Here is an 18,436-nt window from a genome sequence, read left to right as displayed (position 1 = left end):
GCGTGCACCTGTAGTCCCAGCTACTTGGGAGGCTGAGGTGGGAGAATTGCTTGAGCCCTGGGTGCACAGGTTGCAGGAGCGGAGATCGCGCCACTGCACTCCAGCCTGGGTGACAGAGCAAGACCTTTTCTCAAAAAACATGAACAAAAAACCCCAACCACATCTAAAAGGAAAGCAGCTAAGATTCAGGTGGTTGGCTCCAGGCGCACAAGCTGCCAGGCCACGTTTGGCCACCAGTAGAACAGAAACACAGACCCGCTCAAGATGTGTCCCGCTCCTGTTGAGCCCCTGCCATGCTCATCCGCAGGTGGCATGGCAGAGCTAGACTGGACAGACAGTCGGCCAGCGGGGGCCCTTTCTACACAGCCCCTCCCTTTGTCACACCCTGTCCTCCAGCCCCCTGACTCCGCCTCCCTAGCCCTGCTGGGACTTTCCCCTGGTTCACAAGCCTTCGTGCCTCATTTCTTCAGGACCCAGCTCCCTGCAGGTAGCTGCAATCTCACCCGGCAGACAGGCCCTGTGTGGGACTGGGCTCGCCGTTAGGGCTCCGACACTGTGATGCAGAACCCACGGCAGCCCGGTCATGGGAGGAGGGCAGGGGCACTCTCACGTTAGGCTCCTGTGGGCAGAGCTGGCACAGGTGCTGTTTACTAAGCCAGAGGCAGGTGTGGGACAGCCCAAGAGAGGAGGCAGTGCTCCGTCACCACCCAGGCTGGAAGGGGTAGCAGACATGTCGCACAGCCGAAAGCTCCCTGGGAGCACCTGATGGGCAGGAAGTGTGAGCCGGAACCCAGCTCCCCAGCACCCCCGGCTCCCAAGGGCACACCTGCTCCCTCAGTGCCACTGTTCCCCTTAGCCTTTAACTTCCGGTGCCCCTGAGCAAGACGAGACTGGGAGCAAAATCTCCCTCAGGATTTGAGAACGGTAATTCAGAAATGACTTTTCAGCACAAGAGTGTTTTATTTTGCTTGGAACCTTTGTGCAAAAAACTGAATGATCTGCGAGAGTAAACACATTTCAGTTCATAAGCAGCACCTTTGAAGGAACACTGAAAAGGGAATGTGCGCTTCTGTCTAAAGCCAGAACAGAACGTGCGAGACGCACAGGTCGGCGGGAGAGCCTCCGCTAGCCCAGGTCCGGGGCGCAGGACGCCAAGAGTATCGACGCAGCTTCCACTGCAGAACAGAGTGACCACAGACCAAAGCAAATCACGCAAGTGGATCAAAAAAAGTTTATTCTGAATTCTTTAATTTAAAAAAATCATACCTATGAGGTGTGCTACAGGAATTCAGATACAATAGGTTGCATATAAAACCCGACCTCACTGCTCATTGTGGTAAAGCAAGGATGATGAGAAATGCACCCCAGGAGCAAAAACACGCGCTTCACGGGTGCTCTGGGACCCAAGTCCCGAGACATTTCCACGTGAGCTTCTGGAAAGACACAGCGCCCATCTGACTGCACGACGGGACTGGTCCAGCCTCCCGGCTCCTCAGGAAGGAGATGAGTTTCCTACAAAGTGAGTGGCCACAAATGCCAGGACGGCCGTGTCCCGGAGCTGTGGGGGGACCTTGGGGAGGAACACACACTTATCTGCACTTCACACTTCTAGCCTTCAACTGATCAAACTACTGTAATTAAACATGGTATTTTGGCAAAAATACTACACCCCCGCTGATGGGAGGAGGGTTCCTGGTGGCTCACAGCAGAACAGGCACTGCCTTCCTTCCCAAGGCCAAGAGGCCATGCTGTGACATGGCACACACACTGCCCCAGGCTGCTCGGTGGCCCAGGGACCCTTATGGGAGACAGTCAAGACATCAGCCTTTGTGAAAAGCCAAGCCCGACGCACTCAACTGCACTGTGCGTCCCAATCCAGAGACCCGCGGGGCAGGGGAGGATTTCAAGGACACGGTGACACTGCCCGGCGGGGGCAGGAGAGGCTCCCAGCAGCCCCCCCGGCAACCTGGGCATCAGGAGATGGGTAGAGACAAGGATAAGCTGGAGTGGGCACAGGAAAAAAACCAGGGTCTCTGCTAGAAGTCACCTGATCCTGCGGGCTGTCACGGTATGACACAGGCAGATTTCCCATCTGACATGGCAGCTCCTGTGCTCTGGGTGACTTGGCTCCGGGTTAACTTCTATCAGGCCCATCCCTCTTCTCCCAAACAGTGAGACTCTAGAGGAAGCCCCTCGTCTGGGACAGTCCTTCCTGCCTACCCGCCCCAGAGCCGACCTGAGGCCTCGTGCTTGTCCTGGGAGGTCCCGACTGCACTTGATGGGCACATGGGCAACACACACACGAGAATGTGAGCTCCCTGAAGCTGCTGCGTGTGACAGTCAATTTGGCAAAAAAAAAAAAAAAAAAAAACCATCAATGCATAAAACCAATTACCAAAGTCCTCCTAAGGAATGTGATTACAATATATTAGCAAATTCTGTGGCATAAACATTTTCAAAAGCATCAGCAAAAGTATTAAATATAAAAGCAATGTGTATATTCCCCTCCCCACCTTCAAAAAAAAAAAAAAACAAAGAAACCCAAAACCCAAGAACCAAAGAAGGCCTGATCTGTAGTGTGAGGATCTGGGGCGCAGCTCCCGGGGGGCGGGGGCCCTACTGCCGCAGCTCCACATAGTTGGCTGGGAAGAGCCCATACCGGCCCTTGCACACCCCACGCCACCAGCCGTCGTCAATCATCTCGATGTTGGTGATGATGTCGTCGGGGTCAAATGAGATCTCATCATCGCCCGCTGGGGAAGAGAACACAGAGAAAGATGCTGAAGTGCAAGCATTTCCTGGTCTGCCAGAAAAAAACAGTGTAACCCAGAGTGAGCTCCCAGGCAGCCTGCTCAGAGATGCCCCCTTGCAGAGATGCCGGCCACTGCGGAGGCTCCTGCTGCCTCTCCCACGCCACCAGGGCCAGGATTTGTGAACATGAGCCGAGAGACTACAAAGACGCAGAGCCCTTCACACAAAGCACCAACCCCACCCAGACCCCTTCCTCAGGAGCAGGTTTCCACCACATAACTCCAGCCCCGCCCTCCCTCCCTTCCCCTCTCTCCCTCCCTTCCCCTCTCTCCCTCCCTTCCCCTCTCTCCCTCCCTTCCCCTCTCTCCCTGGCAGACGTGTCTGTGGAGGGGGTGGGGAGATGGGCTGTGTCCAAGGTCATGAGGCTGTGGAGGCCGCAGTGGAGGGACAGCCAGGGGACACCTAGAGAGAAGCCTGAGGTGACGGCTAAAATGGGAATGGAGGGCGAAGGCCACGGTGATGAGAATCCACGCACAGGTGCCGAGACGCCACAGATACACGCACACAAATGCACGTGTGCAAAAGGGACTGAACGGGGATGGCCAGCACTCACTTATGGTAGAACGCCAGCTTCCGCGCTGACGGAAAGTTGCAAACAGAAAGCACTCAAGAGGCAGCGGCCGGGGGTTCTGAGGGGAATCCCACGCCACCTGTAAGATGCTTGTCAACTGCAGAGGGGTGGTGGTGACTTTGTGGACCAGGTGGTGACTGAGACAGAGGGACAAGTGGACGCCATGCGGCCCAGCAGAGAGCCCCACCACGTGGTCTCCACGACCTCACCACCACCAGAGCACAGCTCAGCCTGGCCCTGAGGGAACACGGGGTGGGCGGCTGAGGCCAGCTCAGGAGCTGAGGCTGCTCTTAAACTGCCGAGGCTGCAGAGGGAACTCAGGGGAATGCGCACGCCACACGAGAGCTGGCGGCCGGGGCAGGACAGGCAGGATTGGGGTCTCGAACATCAAGGCATCTGTGTGGCCCCCTCACCTGGAGGGTGGGGTGTCCCTGTGGGACAGCATCTTTGATCTTGGGAAACACGCTGGAGTCTTTGGGGGTGGCAGCACCCCTGCAGCTCTCCAAGGGTTCAGAGAATACTAAAGATAACAGGGGGTGTGTGAGTGTGTGTGCAGAGATGGAATCCGGGTAGGGAACATGGGAGTTCTTGGCACTATACCTGCAACTCTTCTATATCTCTGAAATTATCTCAACATAAATTATTTCTAAAACTAACAATGCTGGAGAAGTGAATTCTCAGGAAACAAGCAGAGGCAGGCGCAGCTGCCCGGGTCTCCCCTCCGAGCGCTTTTGCAGGCCGCTCACCAGCCTGGTAGTCGTACAGGGCGACGGCTGTGATCCCCAGATCGTTCTCGTACTCATCGTAGGTGCTGTCCTCTAAAAGAAAGCCATGACAGAGCTGAGCAATACAAAGTCCCACACAGGTTCCCAGCCTTCTCAAGTTTTAGACGACACTTCCTAAGATTCTGTCCCAAGGACACAGGAGGGCATCTGAAGCCCTCCCTTCCTCTGCCCCTGCCCACCAATCCCCAGCACAACGAGGATCTTCCTGGGACCCAGCACAGGAGCTGATGCCCCAAATGTGTCTAGAGCACTTCCCTCCAGGGACAAGAAGATCCTGTAGCAAGCAAGCAAAGGCGGGTCAGTGGGAAACCCACACTCCCCGCAACGACGCCACAGGTCGAGCAGGATGTCCCGGGAGCTCCCCGCCCTGGGCAGGGTGCTGCAGCGCGGGGCCCCAGTACCTGTGGGATAGTGGCCCGGGGCCTCTGCGCTTTCGTAGACAGCCTCTGTGCCATAGGCCAGGCCCTGCTGGCTGCCGGCCTCTCGGTAGTCAGCGGCCTCCACGCTGTACACGGACTCCGGCTCCGTCCCGCTCACAGGGCCTCTGTAGCTCAGCTCTGCCTTGAAGGAAGCCGCATCCTGGGGAAGGGTCACACGCACATGGCACGGGGCCCATGCTGGCTTCTAGAGAGCAGTAGCTATATTGCCACAGCCAGCAGAAACCCACGGGCCATCTAATTCTCAGTCCCAGCCAGGACTGAGAAAACAGACGCGGTATAGGAAGGCCAGGCCTGCCGGTGTGTTCACCATGGTGGCGAGTGCCCACGTGCCATTTCCTTCCTGATGATGACCCGGTCCTCACCACCGACACTGCAGTCCTGCAATAACCACGCCCACATGGCAGGTTAGGAGACACGCCCCTGCCCACACTGTTGCCTGGGGGTAGAGCCTGTCTTTGTTGGGTTAATTTGGCTGATTTCTTTTTTTAAGCCTTGATCTCCAAGGCCACACAAGGCACCCTTGGGCCGAGCGGCCACCCTCCTGCCCTGTGCTGCTCGACCCTGGCCCTGCCTGACAGCAGCTTCACCACATGGCTCCAGAGCAGCCAAGCCTGCAGACAGGGCATCGCCAAAGAATCCCATTCAGCTGCAAAGGTGCGCAGTGGAACACCTCCACCTCTTCATCTATAACCACTGCAAGGTGCGCAGTGGAACACCTCCACCTCTTCATCTACAACCACTGCAAGGTGCGCAGTGGAACACCTCCACCTCTTCATCTACAACCACTGCAAGGTGCACAGTGGAGCACCTCCACCTCTTCATCTACAACCACTGCAAGGTGCGCAGTGGAGCACCTCCACCTCTTCATCTACAGCCACTGCAAGGTGCGCAGTGGAGCACCTCCACCTCTTCATCTATAACCACTGCCGATTCGGAGCCCCAGCAAAAACTCTCAACTGCTTATCACCCACAGTGGCTTTCATCAATGTTTCTGACCAGGGTCCACCTGATGTCACCGGCAGTGACTGAGAGAAAGCAATGCCGACAGCTCAGAACTGCGCACCCAGGAGATCTGGGAAGATCTGGGAAGAGCCGGTGGTGGACAGCTGCTAGCCGGGGAGAGTAACCGGGCAGGGAGAGCGACTCCACCCTCAGCACAGGCACCGGGAACCACACAAGGGCTGAACTGCATGGGAGGGGCAGGGTCGGAGCTTCCTTGAGGCAGACTGCGCTGGATGCCAAGGGGAGGGACTAGAGGGGGAGGCCGGTTCCTGATGAGCTGCAAGCAAGGCCTCACTTACCACATACCCCCAGGGCCCGGCAGGGTAAAGGCAGCAGGCAGCAGCGGCAGCAGCATAGCCAAGGAGGGACAGTTGGGTGGTGACGAGGCCACAGCCAGCGAGGCTCAGGCCCCAGACCCTGCCTGTCTCCAGGGCTCTCTCTGGACTCCTGAACTACCATGGTCTGGAGTGTGCCCCCCTGTAACGCACTGGCTCCTGGGCGAGGAGAGGAATGCATAGACCAGGATGATGGCCACAGGAGGGAGAAGTGGCAAGGGCTGGGGCCAGGAGAGGTGGTTACAGGTGGAGGGTGTGGTTAGTGCAGAGGTGCTGGTGGGGAGCAGGAGACCCACAGTCAGCGACAGGCGCGGCATCGGCAGGTTGCTCTGTAACTCAGGGATGGGGATGGAACACTGGGGGACCCATGAGAGGGGGTCAGCAGCACAGAGAGGGGCCGGACAGCACGTCTGCAGCCACACTCATGAGGGGCTGCAAGGCTGGAGAGCTGAACGGGGCAGGCACAGAAGGCAGACTGCACAGGAGGCGGGGTCTCAGTGATGAGGGAGGGCGGCATTGCCATTAGGGAGTGTGGCGGCGTCCCGCACAGCAGAGAGCAAGTGGGGTGAAGACACCCCCATCTGATTATCTGACAGCAGGTGACCCCAGCAGGGACTGCAGTGACAGTGGCCAGACTATAACAGGCTGCAGACGGGTGAGAGGATGGCACGTGGGCCTGCACAGCTATCCCCCGACAGCACCGAGGCATGTCACCCACCCCCGAGGTGCTCCTGGCCCACCCCTCTCCGGGCGTGGAACGCAGCGATGCCCTCTGCACCCACGCCGCACTGCCTGCCTGCAAGAGCTTCCTCCGCTCCACAAAGAGGACCTGGGCTCTGGCAGTAAGTCATGCTCATTCAAACACCAAAGACACCAACCTCATAGACGGGGCTAGAGGGCAGCCTCTCCTCGGTTGGCTGAGGTGCGGGCGACACAGGGGGCGTTTGCGTTTTGGCTCTGGCTTGCTCCTGTGATTGAAAACAAACAGCAATCAGAATGCTGCCATGACACTCTGCGCTGTCACACCTGCCATTTCAGAAGATGGCGCGCAAGCTCTAGGCACGCTCTGGGGGAAGGAGCGGAAAACACCCACACCAAGGCTGAGCTGGAGCACCAAGCCTCAGATCCCACCAGCACCCAGGCAGGATCCGAGAGGCAGGTGAGCTGGAGCACCAAGTCTCAGATCCCACCAGCACCCAGGCAGGATCCCAGAGGCGGGTGAGCTGGAGCACCAAGCCTCAGATCCCACCAGCACCCAGGCAGGATCCGAGAGGCAGGTGAGCTGGAGCACCAAGCCTCAGATCCCACCAGCACCCAGGCAGGATCCGAGAGGCAGGTGAGCTGGAGCACCAAGCCTCAGATCCCACCAGCACCCAGGCAGGATCCGAGAGGCAGGTGAGCTGGAGCACCAAGCCTCAGATCCCACCAGCACCCAGGCAGGATCCGAGAGGCAGGTGAGCTGGAGCACCAAGCCTCAGATCCCACCAGCACCCAGGCAGGATCCGAGAGGCAGGTGAGCTGGAGCACCAAGCTCAGACCCACAAGGCAGGATCGGAGGCAGGTGAGCTGGAGCACCAAGCCTCAGATCCCACCAGCACCCAGGCAGGATCCGAGAGGCAGGTGAGCTGGAGCACCAAGCCTCAGATCCCACCAGCACCCAGGCAGGATCCGAGAGGCAGGTGAGCTGGAGCACCAAGCCTCAGATCCCACCAGCACCCAGGCAGGATCCGAGAGGCAGGTGAGCTGGAGCACCAAGCCTCAGATCCCACCAGCACCCAGGCAGGATTCGAGAGGCAGGTGTGCTCTGAGGCTGAGATCACACAGCCAGTGACGTGACAGTGCCGGGACTGGGCCACAGCTCATTCTCGTCCACACACAATTAGATGGTTTAGGCACAGATTTGGGAGTCTGAGTTGATGCTGCAATGGGTTGAGACTTTGGAGACCTTAACATGGGCTGAGTATGTTTGCACATGGGATGGACATGAAGCTTTAGGGGCCAAAGGATGAACTGGGATAGCATAATAGCCCCTCAAAGCTGCTGACATCGCAGTCCCCAGACCCCATGGGGAGGGACTGTGTGTGTGATGAAACTAAGGGTTCTGTGATGGGGAGAACTCTGGACTGTCTGGGTGGACCCAATGTAATCACAAGGTCCTGAGAGGAGGGAGGCAGGAGTATGAGGGACAGAGGAGGGGCGGTGACAACGAAAGCAGAGGCTGGAGATGGGAAGACAGGGCCGTGGGGCCACCAGGAGGAACACAGCCCCGCTGACATCTTTGAGGACTTCTGACCTCCAGAGCTGTAAGACACTAGCTGTGTGCTGTGTGTGGTGGTGACTACGGCAGCAACGGGAAACTCACTGACAGCCTGCGGGCTCCAGTGCCAGACGCTGAGTCTGAGGGTGAGGTGGCAGTCACAGGCACACTGGCCAGGGAGCTGCCCAGGCAGGATCTGAACCCCAGGTGTCCACTCCAAACCCCTTCCCCCCTCTCCCTCTGCAGGCGGCCTCACTAACAGGAACAGTGTAGTGCTGTCTTGTCTTGTTGAAGAGAAAACCACCCCTGGTCTTGAGGCCCTAGCACAGTTCCGAGCATCTATGGCCTTGCTTGACCCCAACAGGACAGTTGTAAATTCCCACATCACCTGGTGCCATCCACAGGTTAAACACCCAAAGTACCACATCCTGTGTGGCCCTGCAGGGGCAGGGGCAGGGCCTCGGGTGGGCAGGAGAAGCCTAGGCTTCCAGACAGGCTGAGCCTGCCCCTGCTGCAGAGCCACACCTGGTAACTTCACACATACAGACATTTGTAGGCCTCAGGCTCTATTCACAACCCCCCAGATCCAGCTGAGCACAAGGAAATTCCTTGTCGGTGGCAAGCCACCCAGGCTAGACCCAAAGCACCCAGACACAGGCTCATGCTCCACCCCTGCCAGGGGTGCGCTTTTGGCATCTTTCTCTGCGAGCGCTTCTCCACAGCCCAGGGGCTTGGGTGAGTGGGGCTGGGCTGGCTACGCAGAAGCAGGCCCCGAGAGCAGGCTGCCTCTGCACAGAGTCCCCTCTAAACCCCAAACTTCCACCTGGGAAAGGAGGGGCTTCTAGAGGCAGAGGGGTGAGAAGAGACTCAGGCTGACATCTGGACAGGAGCTCCGTGGAGGAGGAAGCTGACAGGACTCTGCTGTCAGCTCAGGGACAGAGGGCAGGACAGGTTGGCGGGTCCTGGGGCTGGACCGGCAAGACCAGGATGGCGCTAGCTGGCTGCCTGGAGCATTGTGGCCAGACTCAGCCTATGTGTGGCTGCAAGTGACAAGGAGAGCCTTAAAGGAGAGCCTTAAAGGAGAGTTAAACATGCCTTCCAAGGAAAACCTGGCCAGGAGAGAATAAGCCCCGCCCAGGCCCCAGAGCTCCCAATCCCCTCGGCACAGGTCCCAGGGAGGGTGCGCTGCGGCCCGCTCTTCCCTGCTCACCTCCAGCTTCCTCCTGGCCTCTTCCTGCTCCTGCCGCTCCTTAGCCATCCGCTGGGCTCTCTCTGCCTCCGCCTTCCGCCTGTCCTCCTGCTCTTTCTCCTTAGCGAGGTTTTCAAAGTTAGCTCTTATGTTACTTGTTTTGCTGGTCACTATAGAGGAAGGAGGCAGGACGTGTGGCTTGAGCACAGCAACAACACCACTACTGGACAACAGCCCCACCCACACAGGGCGACCTCCCCAGGAACTGGTCATCCCCCTAACCCCCGAGGAGGGAAAGGTTCTTGCAGCTGCCAGCTCAGCCCACTGGTCCGGAGCCAACACTGGGCGCCTGCCGCAGGGCACTGCATACCTGGTGGGACTGGCGATCCCCCTAAGCTTGGTAGCAGGAAGATCTCTAAACAAGATGGCATCTTCACCACCACACTCACCTTTTTAAATAAAAACAGCCAATTTCCCTTAAAGACATCTGTCCTTGATAAAGAAGTTAAGGTACTGATGTATACTGTAATTGACGTATACTGAGTATAGTAAATCTCAACCAGAGTATACATTTTTTTATATTCTGTGTGACAAAAATGGAAAAGAGGGCAGTGGCTCATGCCTGTAATCCCAGCACTTTGGAAGGTTGAGACGGGAAGACTGTCTGAGATCAGGAGTTTGAAACCAGCCAGGTAAAGGCAGTGAGACCCCATGTCTATTAAGAAAAAATAATGATAAAAATTTAAGTCAAAAGTGGGGAACATGGCCGGGCGCGGTGGCTCACGCCTGTAATCCCAGCACTTTGGGAGGCTAAGGTGGGCGGATCACAAGGTCAAGAGATGGAGACCATCCTGGCCAACATGGTGAAACCCTGTCTCTACTAAAAATACAAAAATTAGCGGGGCATGGTGGCAGACGCCTGTAATCCCAGCTACTCGGGAGGCTGAGGCAGGAGAAACGCTTGAACCTGGGAGGCAGGGGTTGCAGTGAGCCGAGATTGCGCCACTGCACTCCAGCCTCGCGACAGAGTGAGACTCTGTCTCAAAAAAAAAAAAAAAAAAAAAAGTGGGAAGACACATGAGCCTTCCCTGCTGTGTCCGGGACTGTGGCGGTGGCTGTCTCTGTCTCAAGGAACATGAATGGAACCATGAGAGCTGCAAGTTGACTGTTTTTTCATGGAATAGCATTTTTCCCTGAAATAACAACTGACAGACCAACTATGGTTATGCAAAGCTGGGTATCTGGCAGCAGTTTTCTCCCAAGTGAATGAACTAAGCCTATTGTGTCAAGAAAAATTACTGTAGTATTTGTTGCCAACGGGAAAATTCCAGCTTTCAAGTAAAAGACAGAATTTTGAAAAATGTGAGGCTGCCACGTGAACATGACGATTTCTACTTAGCCTCTGCAGATGAAATTGACGATGATAGCAAATGTGATTTTTTTGGTACTGTGTAATAATGAGAAGTGTCGGCAACTGGAAGACGAGCATAACTCAGAGACCCAGCATTTTTCAAACGACCAACACACGGTACTGCCCAAGCACACTGGGTAGCGAGTCCCTCACAGGGCCAAAGGAGCCGGCCTGCAGGACCACCACCGCCTGGCACGCTTGGGTGGTATGGCAGAAGGACACCCATGCTGCCCTCAAGGTTACAAACACTCCTCCCTTTCCCAATCGCCTACCTAGGTGATTCCACACGTTCTTCCTAAACAATGTAACATCAAGAGACTGCAGAGGCAGATGTGAGAGTGCAGCCGTCTCCTATTAAACAGATTTACAAAACAAAACAATGCCGGTCTTCTCACTGAGTGCTGGGATTATAGGAATGAACCACTGTGCATGGCCAGTTGTATTATTTTTATTTTTTGAGATGGAGTTTAGCTCTTGTCGCCCAGGCTGGAGTGCAGTGGCGCAATCAAGGCTCACTGCGACCTCTGCCTCCAGGTTCAAGCAATTCTCGTACCTTAGTCTTCTGAGTAGCTGGGATTACAGGCATGGGCCACCATGCCCAGCTACTTTTTGTATCTTTAGTAGAGACAGGGTTTCACCATGTTGGCCAGGCTGGTCTCAAACTCCTGACCTCAGGTGATCCACCCGCCTCAGCCTCCCAGAGTGCTGGGACTACAGGTGTGAGCCACCGCGCCTGGCCTAGGTTTATTCTTTTTAAGTGAACCAATTAATAACTTTCCAATGGGTGTGGTCACTCATGCCTGTAATCCCAGCACTTTGAGAGGCCGAGGCAGGTGGATCACTTGAGCTCAGGAATTTAAGACCAGCCTGGGCAACACAGTGAGACCTCATCTCTACTAAAAATAAAAAAATTTGGCTGGGCGCGGTGGCTCATGCCTGTAATCCCAGCATTTTGGGAGGCCGAGGTGGGTGGATCAAGAGGTCAGGAGATCGAGACCATCCTGGCTAACACGGTGAAACCCCGTCTCTACTAAAAAATAACAACAACAAAAAAATTAGCCGGGCATGGTGGCAGGCACCTGTAGTCCCAGCTACTCGGGAGGCTGAGGCAGGAGAATGGCGTGAACCTGGGACGGGAGGCAGAGCTTGCAGTGAGCCGAGTTCATGCCACTGCACTACAGCTTGGGCGACAAAGCGAGACTCCGTCTCAAAAATAAATAAATAAATAAATTTAACTGGGCATGGTGGCATGCGCTTATAGTTCTTATAGTTCCAGCTACTCCAGAGGCTGAGGCAAGAGGACTGCTTGAGCCCAGGAGACTGAGGCAGCAGTCCTGCCTGGATGACACAGCAAGACCTGGTCTCAAAATAAATAAATAAATAAAACATTCCTCTCTTTTTTTTTTTTTTTTTTTGAGACGGAGTCTCGCTCTGTCGTCCAGGCTGGAGTGCAGTGGCACAAACTCAGCTCACTGCAAGCTCCGCCTCCCAGGTTCACGCCATTCTCCCACCTCAGCCTCCCGAGTTGCTGGGATTACAGGTGCCTGCCACCACGCCCGGCTAATTTTGTTTTTGTATTTTTAGTAGAGACGGGGTTTCATCGTGTTAGCCAGGATGGTCTTGATCTCCTGAACTTGTGATCTGCCCGCCTCAGCCTCCCAAAGTACTGGGATTACAGGTGTGAGCCACTGTGCCAGGCCACATTCCTCTAATTTCTAATATAGTCAGTGTCATCAAATACATCAACATCTTGGGGGTTCTCACTAGTAGTCAAAGTGTCAAAGTGTCCTGGGCCCTCAATCTCTGAGAACTGTGGATCCATGGCCCCCGTAGGAAGTCAGTGGTGGCTCTCTGCATCCTGTGTTAAATTTAGCACTTGCTTTCATGTATAGTATTTCCCCCAACTAACTGACTCTCCGGGGCAGGGCCCACTTCTGACTCCATCGTGTGTCCAGCACAGAAAAGGACAGGTTTCGAGCTCCCTGGTCAAGGGCCCAAGAACGAGCAGCAGAGAGAATGTCTGCTGTCGCCTGCACATCGACGTCATGACGTCTTCCTCCTGTCACAGCTGCGACCGAGCGGCTTAGGGAGCTGGGCAGGCCCCAGCTGCTCCCAGAAGGTGGTCACTGCCAGTGTGGGGGCCCTTGTGAATGTGCACTTAACCCCTCTTTGCTCTGGGAAGGGCCCCTCGAAACAGGCCGCACTGAAACAGCTGCACCATGCTGCGTCTGAAAGGTGACTCTAAACCTCTGCAGGAGAAACAGGAACTTCATCAAAATGATCATTTTCTTTCCCAAAAATACGCAGCAACAACCACGCTTTCAACTAGTGGTGCGTCTGCTCCTGGCTCTGTTTCACAACTGTCCTTCCCCTCAGTGTTTTCCTGGGAAACCACACGGTGCTCCTGGTATCAGCCGGGACTCACCAGCTTCCACAGGTACTGTCTTCTGGTAGGCAGAGGACACCTGCGTGACATCCTCAAAGGTTGACGCATTCTGCGGAGACAGAAGTGGACGTCAGGAAAGCACTTTTCTCTTTTCTCCATGCCCTGTGGTGGCTCCTACCAGATGCAAATGCCTTCCCCAGATCTTCCCAAAGGCCCAGTCACACAACCCAGAGCACTCTTCATGACCTCTCGGTTTTGCAAACTAACTGAGGCATGAAAACTATTACCAACCACATTTGCAGGCAATCGTGAGTCAGCATTAGCATAAGAAATGCATGTATCTCCATCTGCTCTATCATAAACCAATTCTGGGATCAGCCTCAAGCCTTCCCCACTCTCCCTCGCCACCCAGAGGTGTGAGCATTTACAGGAAGCAGAAGACGCTGGGGACACATGCGAGCCTCCGGTGGCCCGTCCTCCACACTACCCAGTGGTGCAATCACACCTTTCTGCATTGCAGGGGACTCAACTATGGTCTGACCAAGTGACGGCGATGACTCTTATGTGCTGACTCAGGTGGAGACTGTCAGGGCTCGTGGAGACCAGTGGCCGTCCCCAGTTTCACTGTGGGTTTCACTACCTCTGATGAGAACACCTGAGGCTCAGAAGCCACCAGAGCCCCCACACCATGGCCCCTTTCTGCCCAGCACCTCCTGCTTGCCCCCTTCCTGGCCCGCCTGTCCTTCCTCGGACCCCACTCCCTCCTCCTGTCAGTCAGCTCCAGCGTCTACTCCATGTCCCTTGAGCCGCTTGCACCTGTTCAAAGGCAAGGCCATCAGCCTTTTACTGGGTCCTGTCACCCACTGGGCCCTCTGCAGACATCACCTCACCCTCAGGGGACAACCTCACCTCCCAGCCTGGGTTGTAGCCCCATCCCCACAATGTACGGGGACCCGGGCAGTTACGTCACCCTCTCTAAGCCTTGGACTCCTCCATCACACAGCAAACCGAGAGAGAAGCTCCACCCCCTCCTGAATGAAAGACAATGATACCCAAGGCTGCACCCCCACACTGCCTCCCCACGTGCCCACAAGCTCAGCGGTCACCGCCAACACCAGCAATGCTGACCACAGACACCCAGAGCACAGGCAGTCCCTCAGGTTCTGGCCTCAAAGCCACAACCTCTGACTCACCCACAGGGGAGCTCCTTCCCTCCGTCCATCCCAGCACCTTGCAAGGCCCCTGCTACCTTGCTGGGTCCCCCTGCCCCGTGTCCTCTGACCGTGTGCCTACTCCCCTCCCCACCCTGCATGCCGCCTGGGCCCGGCCCTGGCCCTACCCCAGCTCTCTCTCGCTGACACCCACATCTGCTCCTCCCAGTTCTTCGGCTCCACATTTGGCCCCACGTCTACCCCACATCCACCCGACTGCTCCCTCCCCTGTGTCCCTTGGCGCCAAACACCATGCCCTGCTTCTCCACCACCTGAGCCCCTCCAGCTCTTCTCAGGACCACACCCCCCTGCCCAGGCCATCCCCCACAACCCAGACTCCACGCTGAGGCCAGGGGCTTCTCAAAGTAGACCCCCCTGCAGTGTCCCTTGCCTGCTAACCTTTCTGGGGCCACGCATGTCACCTAACGACGTGCAGAACACTCTGTGGTGTATGGGGCTCTCCAGGGCCGGCTCTATCCCCGCTCCCCGCCCTCCCTCTGCAGCTAGGCTCAAGAAGCTGCTGTGACTCCTGTCCCACCCAGGCCCACACCTCGCCCCTCCATGGTCTCCTAAGCCTTCTCTCCTGGTGAACTCCCGCCTGCCCTCAGAAAGGAGCCCAGGCTACTGCTCCCTGGGGAGCCCAGCCCGAACACCTGCTCTGCCTGCCCATGCCCCCAGAGCCCACATCAGGAGTCCCTGGATGGTGCTGTGTGTGGTCAGCTGCGAGGCAAGGACTGACCCTGCCACCCCTGACCACAGGCCACGCACAGGAGCAGGCAGTGTGGAGCCCGCGTCTCTGTGAGGCTGAAGACGGGAGACATGGCTCATCACCACACAGGTAGCGCTGGCTGCTAGCGGGGTAGCCCCACATGCAGTCTAACACACTCAGGTTCCAATCTGATTTACTGTTAAGAATTTAAGTTCAAATGGACATGAGCCCTCGAGGCTCTCACCTCTCATGTTAAACATCTGGGTTCCTGTGGCAGCCCAGCTATCCACTGCTGTGCCGCAGCCAGGTGCTGAGCCTGCCTGGCCTGGGGCCCCCAACTAGGAGGTGGGCCGGTGCCAGCGTCTATCCCACAGCACTGCCATGAGGAGCATAAGACTGTCCGAGTCAGCCATTGCCACCACCACCACCATGACGGAAATCACTTGTGCCCCACCCCAGCACATAGATGTCGGCCAGCACTGTGAGCCACGCCCACCAAGAGCCCCTGCAGGCAGAACACACTAAGCTCCGGGGCTGGAATATTTACCTTATCCATCCGATCCTTCTGCACCCCATACTTCCCGCCGAATCCTTTGGAGTAGTCTGAAACGTGGCAAAACACAACACTTACTCTGAGGTGGAGGCGAGCGTGGGGGTGGCCGTGGGTACATGCAGACAGATCCAGAAACAGCCCAAGAAGGTGCACCACAGCGGGAAGAAACGAGAATGGCCAAGCGAGGCTTCACTTGCAAGGCAAGTTTTGCTTCCACCCATGGTCGTGAGACCCAGGCAGTGAGAAGCAGAGCACAGGCCAGGGGCAGGCTTCAGCATTCCCTGAGGGGCAGGAGGGGCGGCGGGCAGCAGGCAGGAGCTAAGCGAGGAAAGAGGGCACGGACAGGCCTTTGCAACGCGCCACTTCAATAGCACAGTCTTCCGCACCAGCACGGGCTTATTCTCATCTGCTTCCTGTGCGCCTGCTCTACTGAGCGCTAAAAAGAGGCTCAATCGCAGTTTGTTCTCTTGCTTTTTAAGAGAAAAAAAAAATCCATGTGGAAATTCTACCAGCCAAATACTTCTGTTGCAGCAACACAGATCCACATGAAAGTCACACCGTCATGCAGCAGTGATGCCACGGAGAGCCACTGCCATCTCCATGCAGTCTGCGGGACCACCCCAAGTGTGTCTACCTGCCCACGCCTGAACACTGCTGTGTGTTTCTAACGCTGCAGGTGGAAAGCCTAGAGTCTGCCCTGCAAGGTTAGGGAATTACTGTTTTTCCAATTATGTGTTCAGGTTCTAATAACCAAGTCCAAATTTTGAAGGTAATAACATAACTGCTCTAAGGAAGGATGCAGAGCTGGCTTCACGTACATACTGTGTGGCTCTGTGTGGAGATGTTACACACATATGGTGTCATCAAACAGAACAAACAAAAAACTTCCCAACCCCAGCCAAAAACACCACCACAAATGAAACACAGAAACCACACAGAACACGCCTGTCTCCTGGCCCTTGCTGCTACGAAGCCCCTGGTCAAATGGCCAGTGGTTTGGTTGAACCAAACACTTCTCTCCTCATCTGGAAGGCCTGACTCAATGGCTCACAGCAGTCACCATTAACAGCAGAACAGCCTCGGGCAGAATGCTGCTGGAGATCGGAGATGCCCCAGTCCAGAGACTGGATGGGTCACCGGGTTAGAAGGATGGCACCCACACACTAACTGGCGCATCCTGCCATACACAGATTACAAGTTCACAGGGAAGAAAGTGAAGGGGGGAAGAGAAGGGAACCACTCAAAATCAGTGTCGCTCTAATAGAAATGGGTTTAAAGTGCCGAACAGCCTGACAGCTGACAACTGGTGATGCAGGAGGACTGTGTTGCAGGTGCTGACGGTGAGCCCTGAAGTCTGTGCTAGAAGTGGCTGCACAGGATGGTGGGGGGGAGGGGTAGGAGGCTGGTGGCAACTGTGCCTTTCTGGGACTCGTGCTTGGCCAGCTTCTCCTTGTAATCAAACCCCACAGCAGCGGAGTCCTGCCTCTCCGACTGAACACCGAATTTGCCTCCAAAACCAGTCTTATAATCTGAAAATCCACACGCAACAGTGGGGAAAACAACCAAGAGAGGAAACACAGTTGGGTTAGAATTGCATGAGCATGCGCAAAACTCAAACACAGTTTCCAGAAAGCAAGAGCTCTCCTGAGCTTAGGGCCTTTGAGACCCTACTCCCAGGCTCAGCGCCAGAGGGTGCCTCCAAAGGTCAACGTTAAAGAATGAACTTAAAATCTGAACACTCAGTGAAGATCTGGAAACAGCCTAAGAACTGTACTTCAAATAATTCAGTAAAGGCACTCCCGGCTGTGCAGTTCATTCCTAGGGTCCTACCCACACTGCAGACGAGTGCGTGTATCTGTGTACACGGGAGGAGAGACCCTGCAGATGCGGAGGGCGCTGCAGCCCCATTAGCCCCGCTCCTGCTTCTCTCAGGGCTGGGTCACACTGAAAGGGTTTCAGCCCCCTCAGGCTCCTTTTCCCAGGGAAGGGGCACCCGTTCCAACAAGAAAACACTTTCGGTTCAAAAGTACCTCCTGCCAAAAACCGTGGCCCAGTTTATAGACAAGAAGCCTGGACGAGGAGCACTGCTGCTCCTGCACCTACTGAAGGCAGAAACAAGCGGCATCCCAGGAGTGCTGCAGGCCTGGCCCATGTCCCCACTCCCAGGTAAACCCAGCCCCCTGCTGCAGGCCTGACCCATGTTCCCACTCCCGGGTAAACCCAGCCCCCTGCTGCAGGCTTGGCCCATGCAACCCACTTCCCGGTAAACCCAGCTCTCTGGGGCACCACTCCCGTGTCAGCTGGGAGGGGTCGTGACTACACTAGCTGGAGGGTTTTTGGAACTGGGGGATTAGGGGGGCACGCAGGACAACAAACAGTGAAGACAAAACAACGTGCAGCAGGCACACGCAGACACAACACATACCAACTGACCCCGCGAGGAACAAAAACAAACTTCCAAAACCACCTCGCGTACAGGCAGAGCGAATGTACCTTTTTGGGATTCATGCAGCTGCAATTTCTCCTGGTGATCCCAGCCAAGGGCACATTTGTCTTGTCTGTCTGTCTGCACACCAAATTTTCCTCCAAACCCTTTCACATAGTCTACATGCACAATGAAAGGCCAGAACCCATCATTAACAGGTAGTGCGGGTCACAGGTAGAAAGTATGTTTTCAATACAGTTAAACACATAGGATTCACTCAATCTACCCTTCCCTTCCGGATCTTTGGTAATACTTTAGATAACATCCATGAAGAGGCCCTCCTTGGAGAGT

The 18,436-nt window shown here is 55.9% G+C and overlaps 1 protein-coding gene across 3 annotated transcripts in view; it reads right to left on the bottom strand.

Annotated features, from left to right (window-relative positions):
• Positions 1-1,217: 1,217 nt before the first annotated feature.
• The window catches only part of CTTN (cortactin), a 38,903-nt gene continuing 21,684 nt past the window's right edge, over positions 1,218-18,436 (bottom strand). The window contains exons 10-18 of one of the 3 annotated variants that reach the window (XM_030811429.1): positions 18,154-18,264; positions 17,079-17,189; positions 15,655-15,710; positions 13,227-13,296; positions 9,412-9,560; positions 6,823-6,912; positions 4,569-4,746; positions 4,129-4,200; positions 1,218-2,753 (exon numbers count right to left, since the gene is read on the bottom strand). In XM_030811429.1, coding sequence (XP_030667289.1) covers positions 2,617-2,753; positions 4,129-4,200; positions 4,569-4,746; positions 6,823-6,912; positions 9,412-9,560; positions 13,227-13,296; positions 15,655-15,710; positions 17,079-17,189; positions 18,154-18,264 — 974 coding nt within the window. In that variant the 3' untranslated portion in view covers positions 1,218-2,616. The remainder of the gene's footprint in view (positions 2,754-4,128; positions 4,201-4,568; positions 4,747-6,822; positions 6,913-9,411; positions 9,561-13,226; positions 13,297-15,654; positions 15,711-17,078; positions 17,190-18,153; positions 18,265-18,436) is intronic. The other 2 variants (XM_030811430.1, XM_030811431.1) reach the window with 2 other exon arrangements.

This window comes from Nomascus leucogenys, chromosome 4 (assembly GCF_006542625.1).
Source record: "Nomascus leucogenys isolate Asia chromosome 4, Asia_NLE_v1, whole genome shotgun sequence".
NCBI classification, from domain to species: domain Eukaryota; kingdom Metazoa; phylum Chordata; class Mammalia; order Primates; family Hylobatidae; genus Nomascus; species Nomascus leucogenys.
The sequence above is the reverse complement of the archived record's forward strand: the minus strand, read 5'-3'. Positions and strand labels throughout refer to the sequence as shown.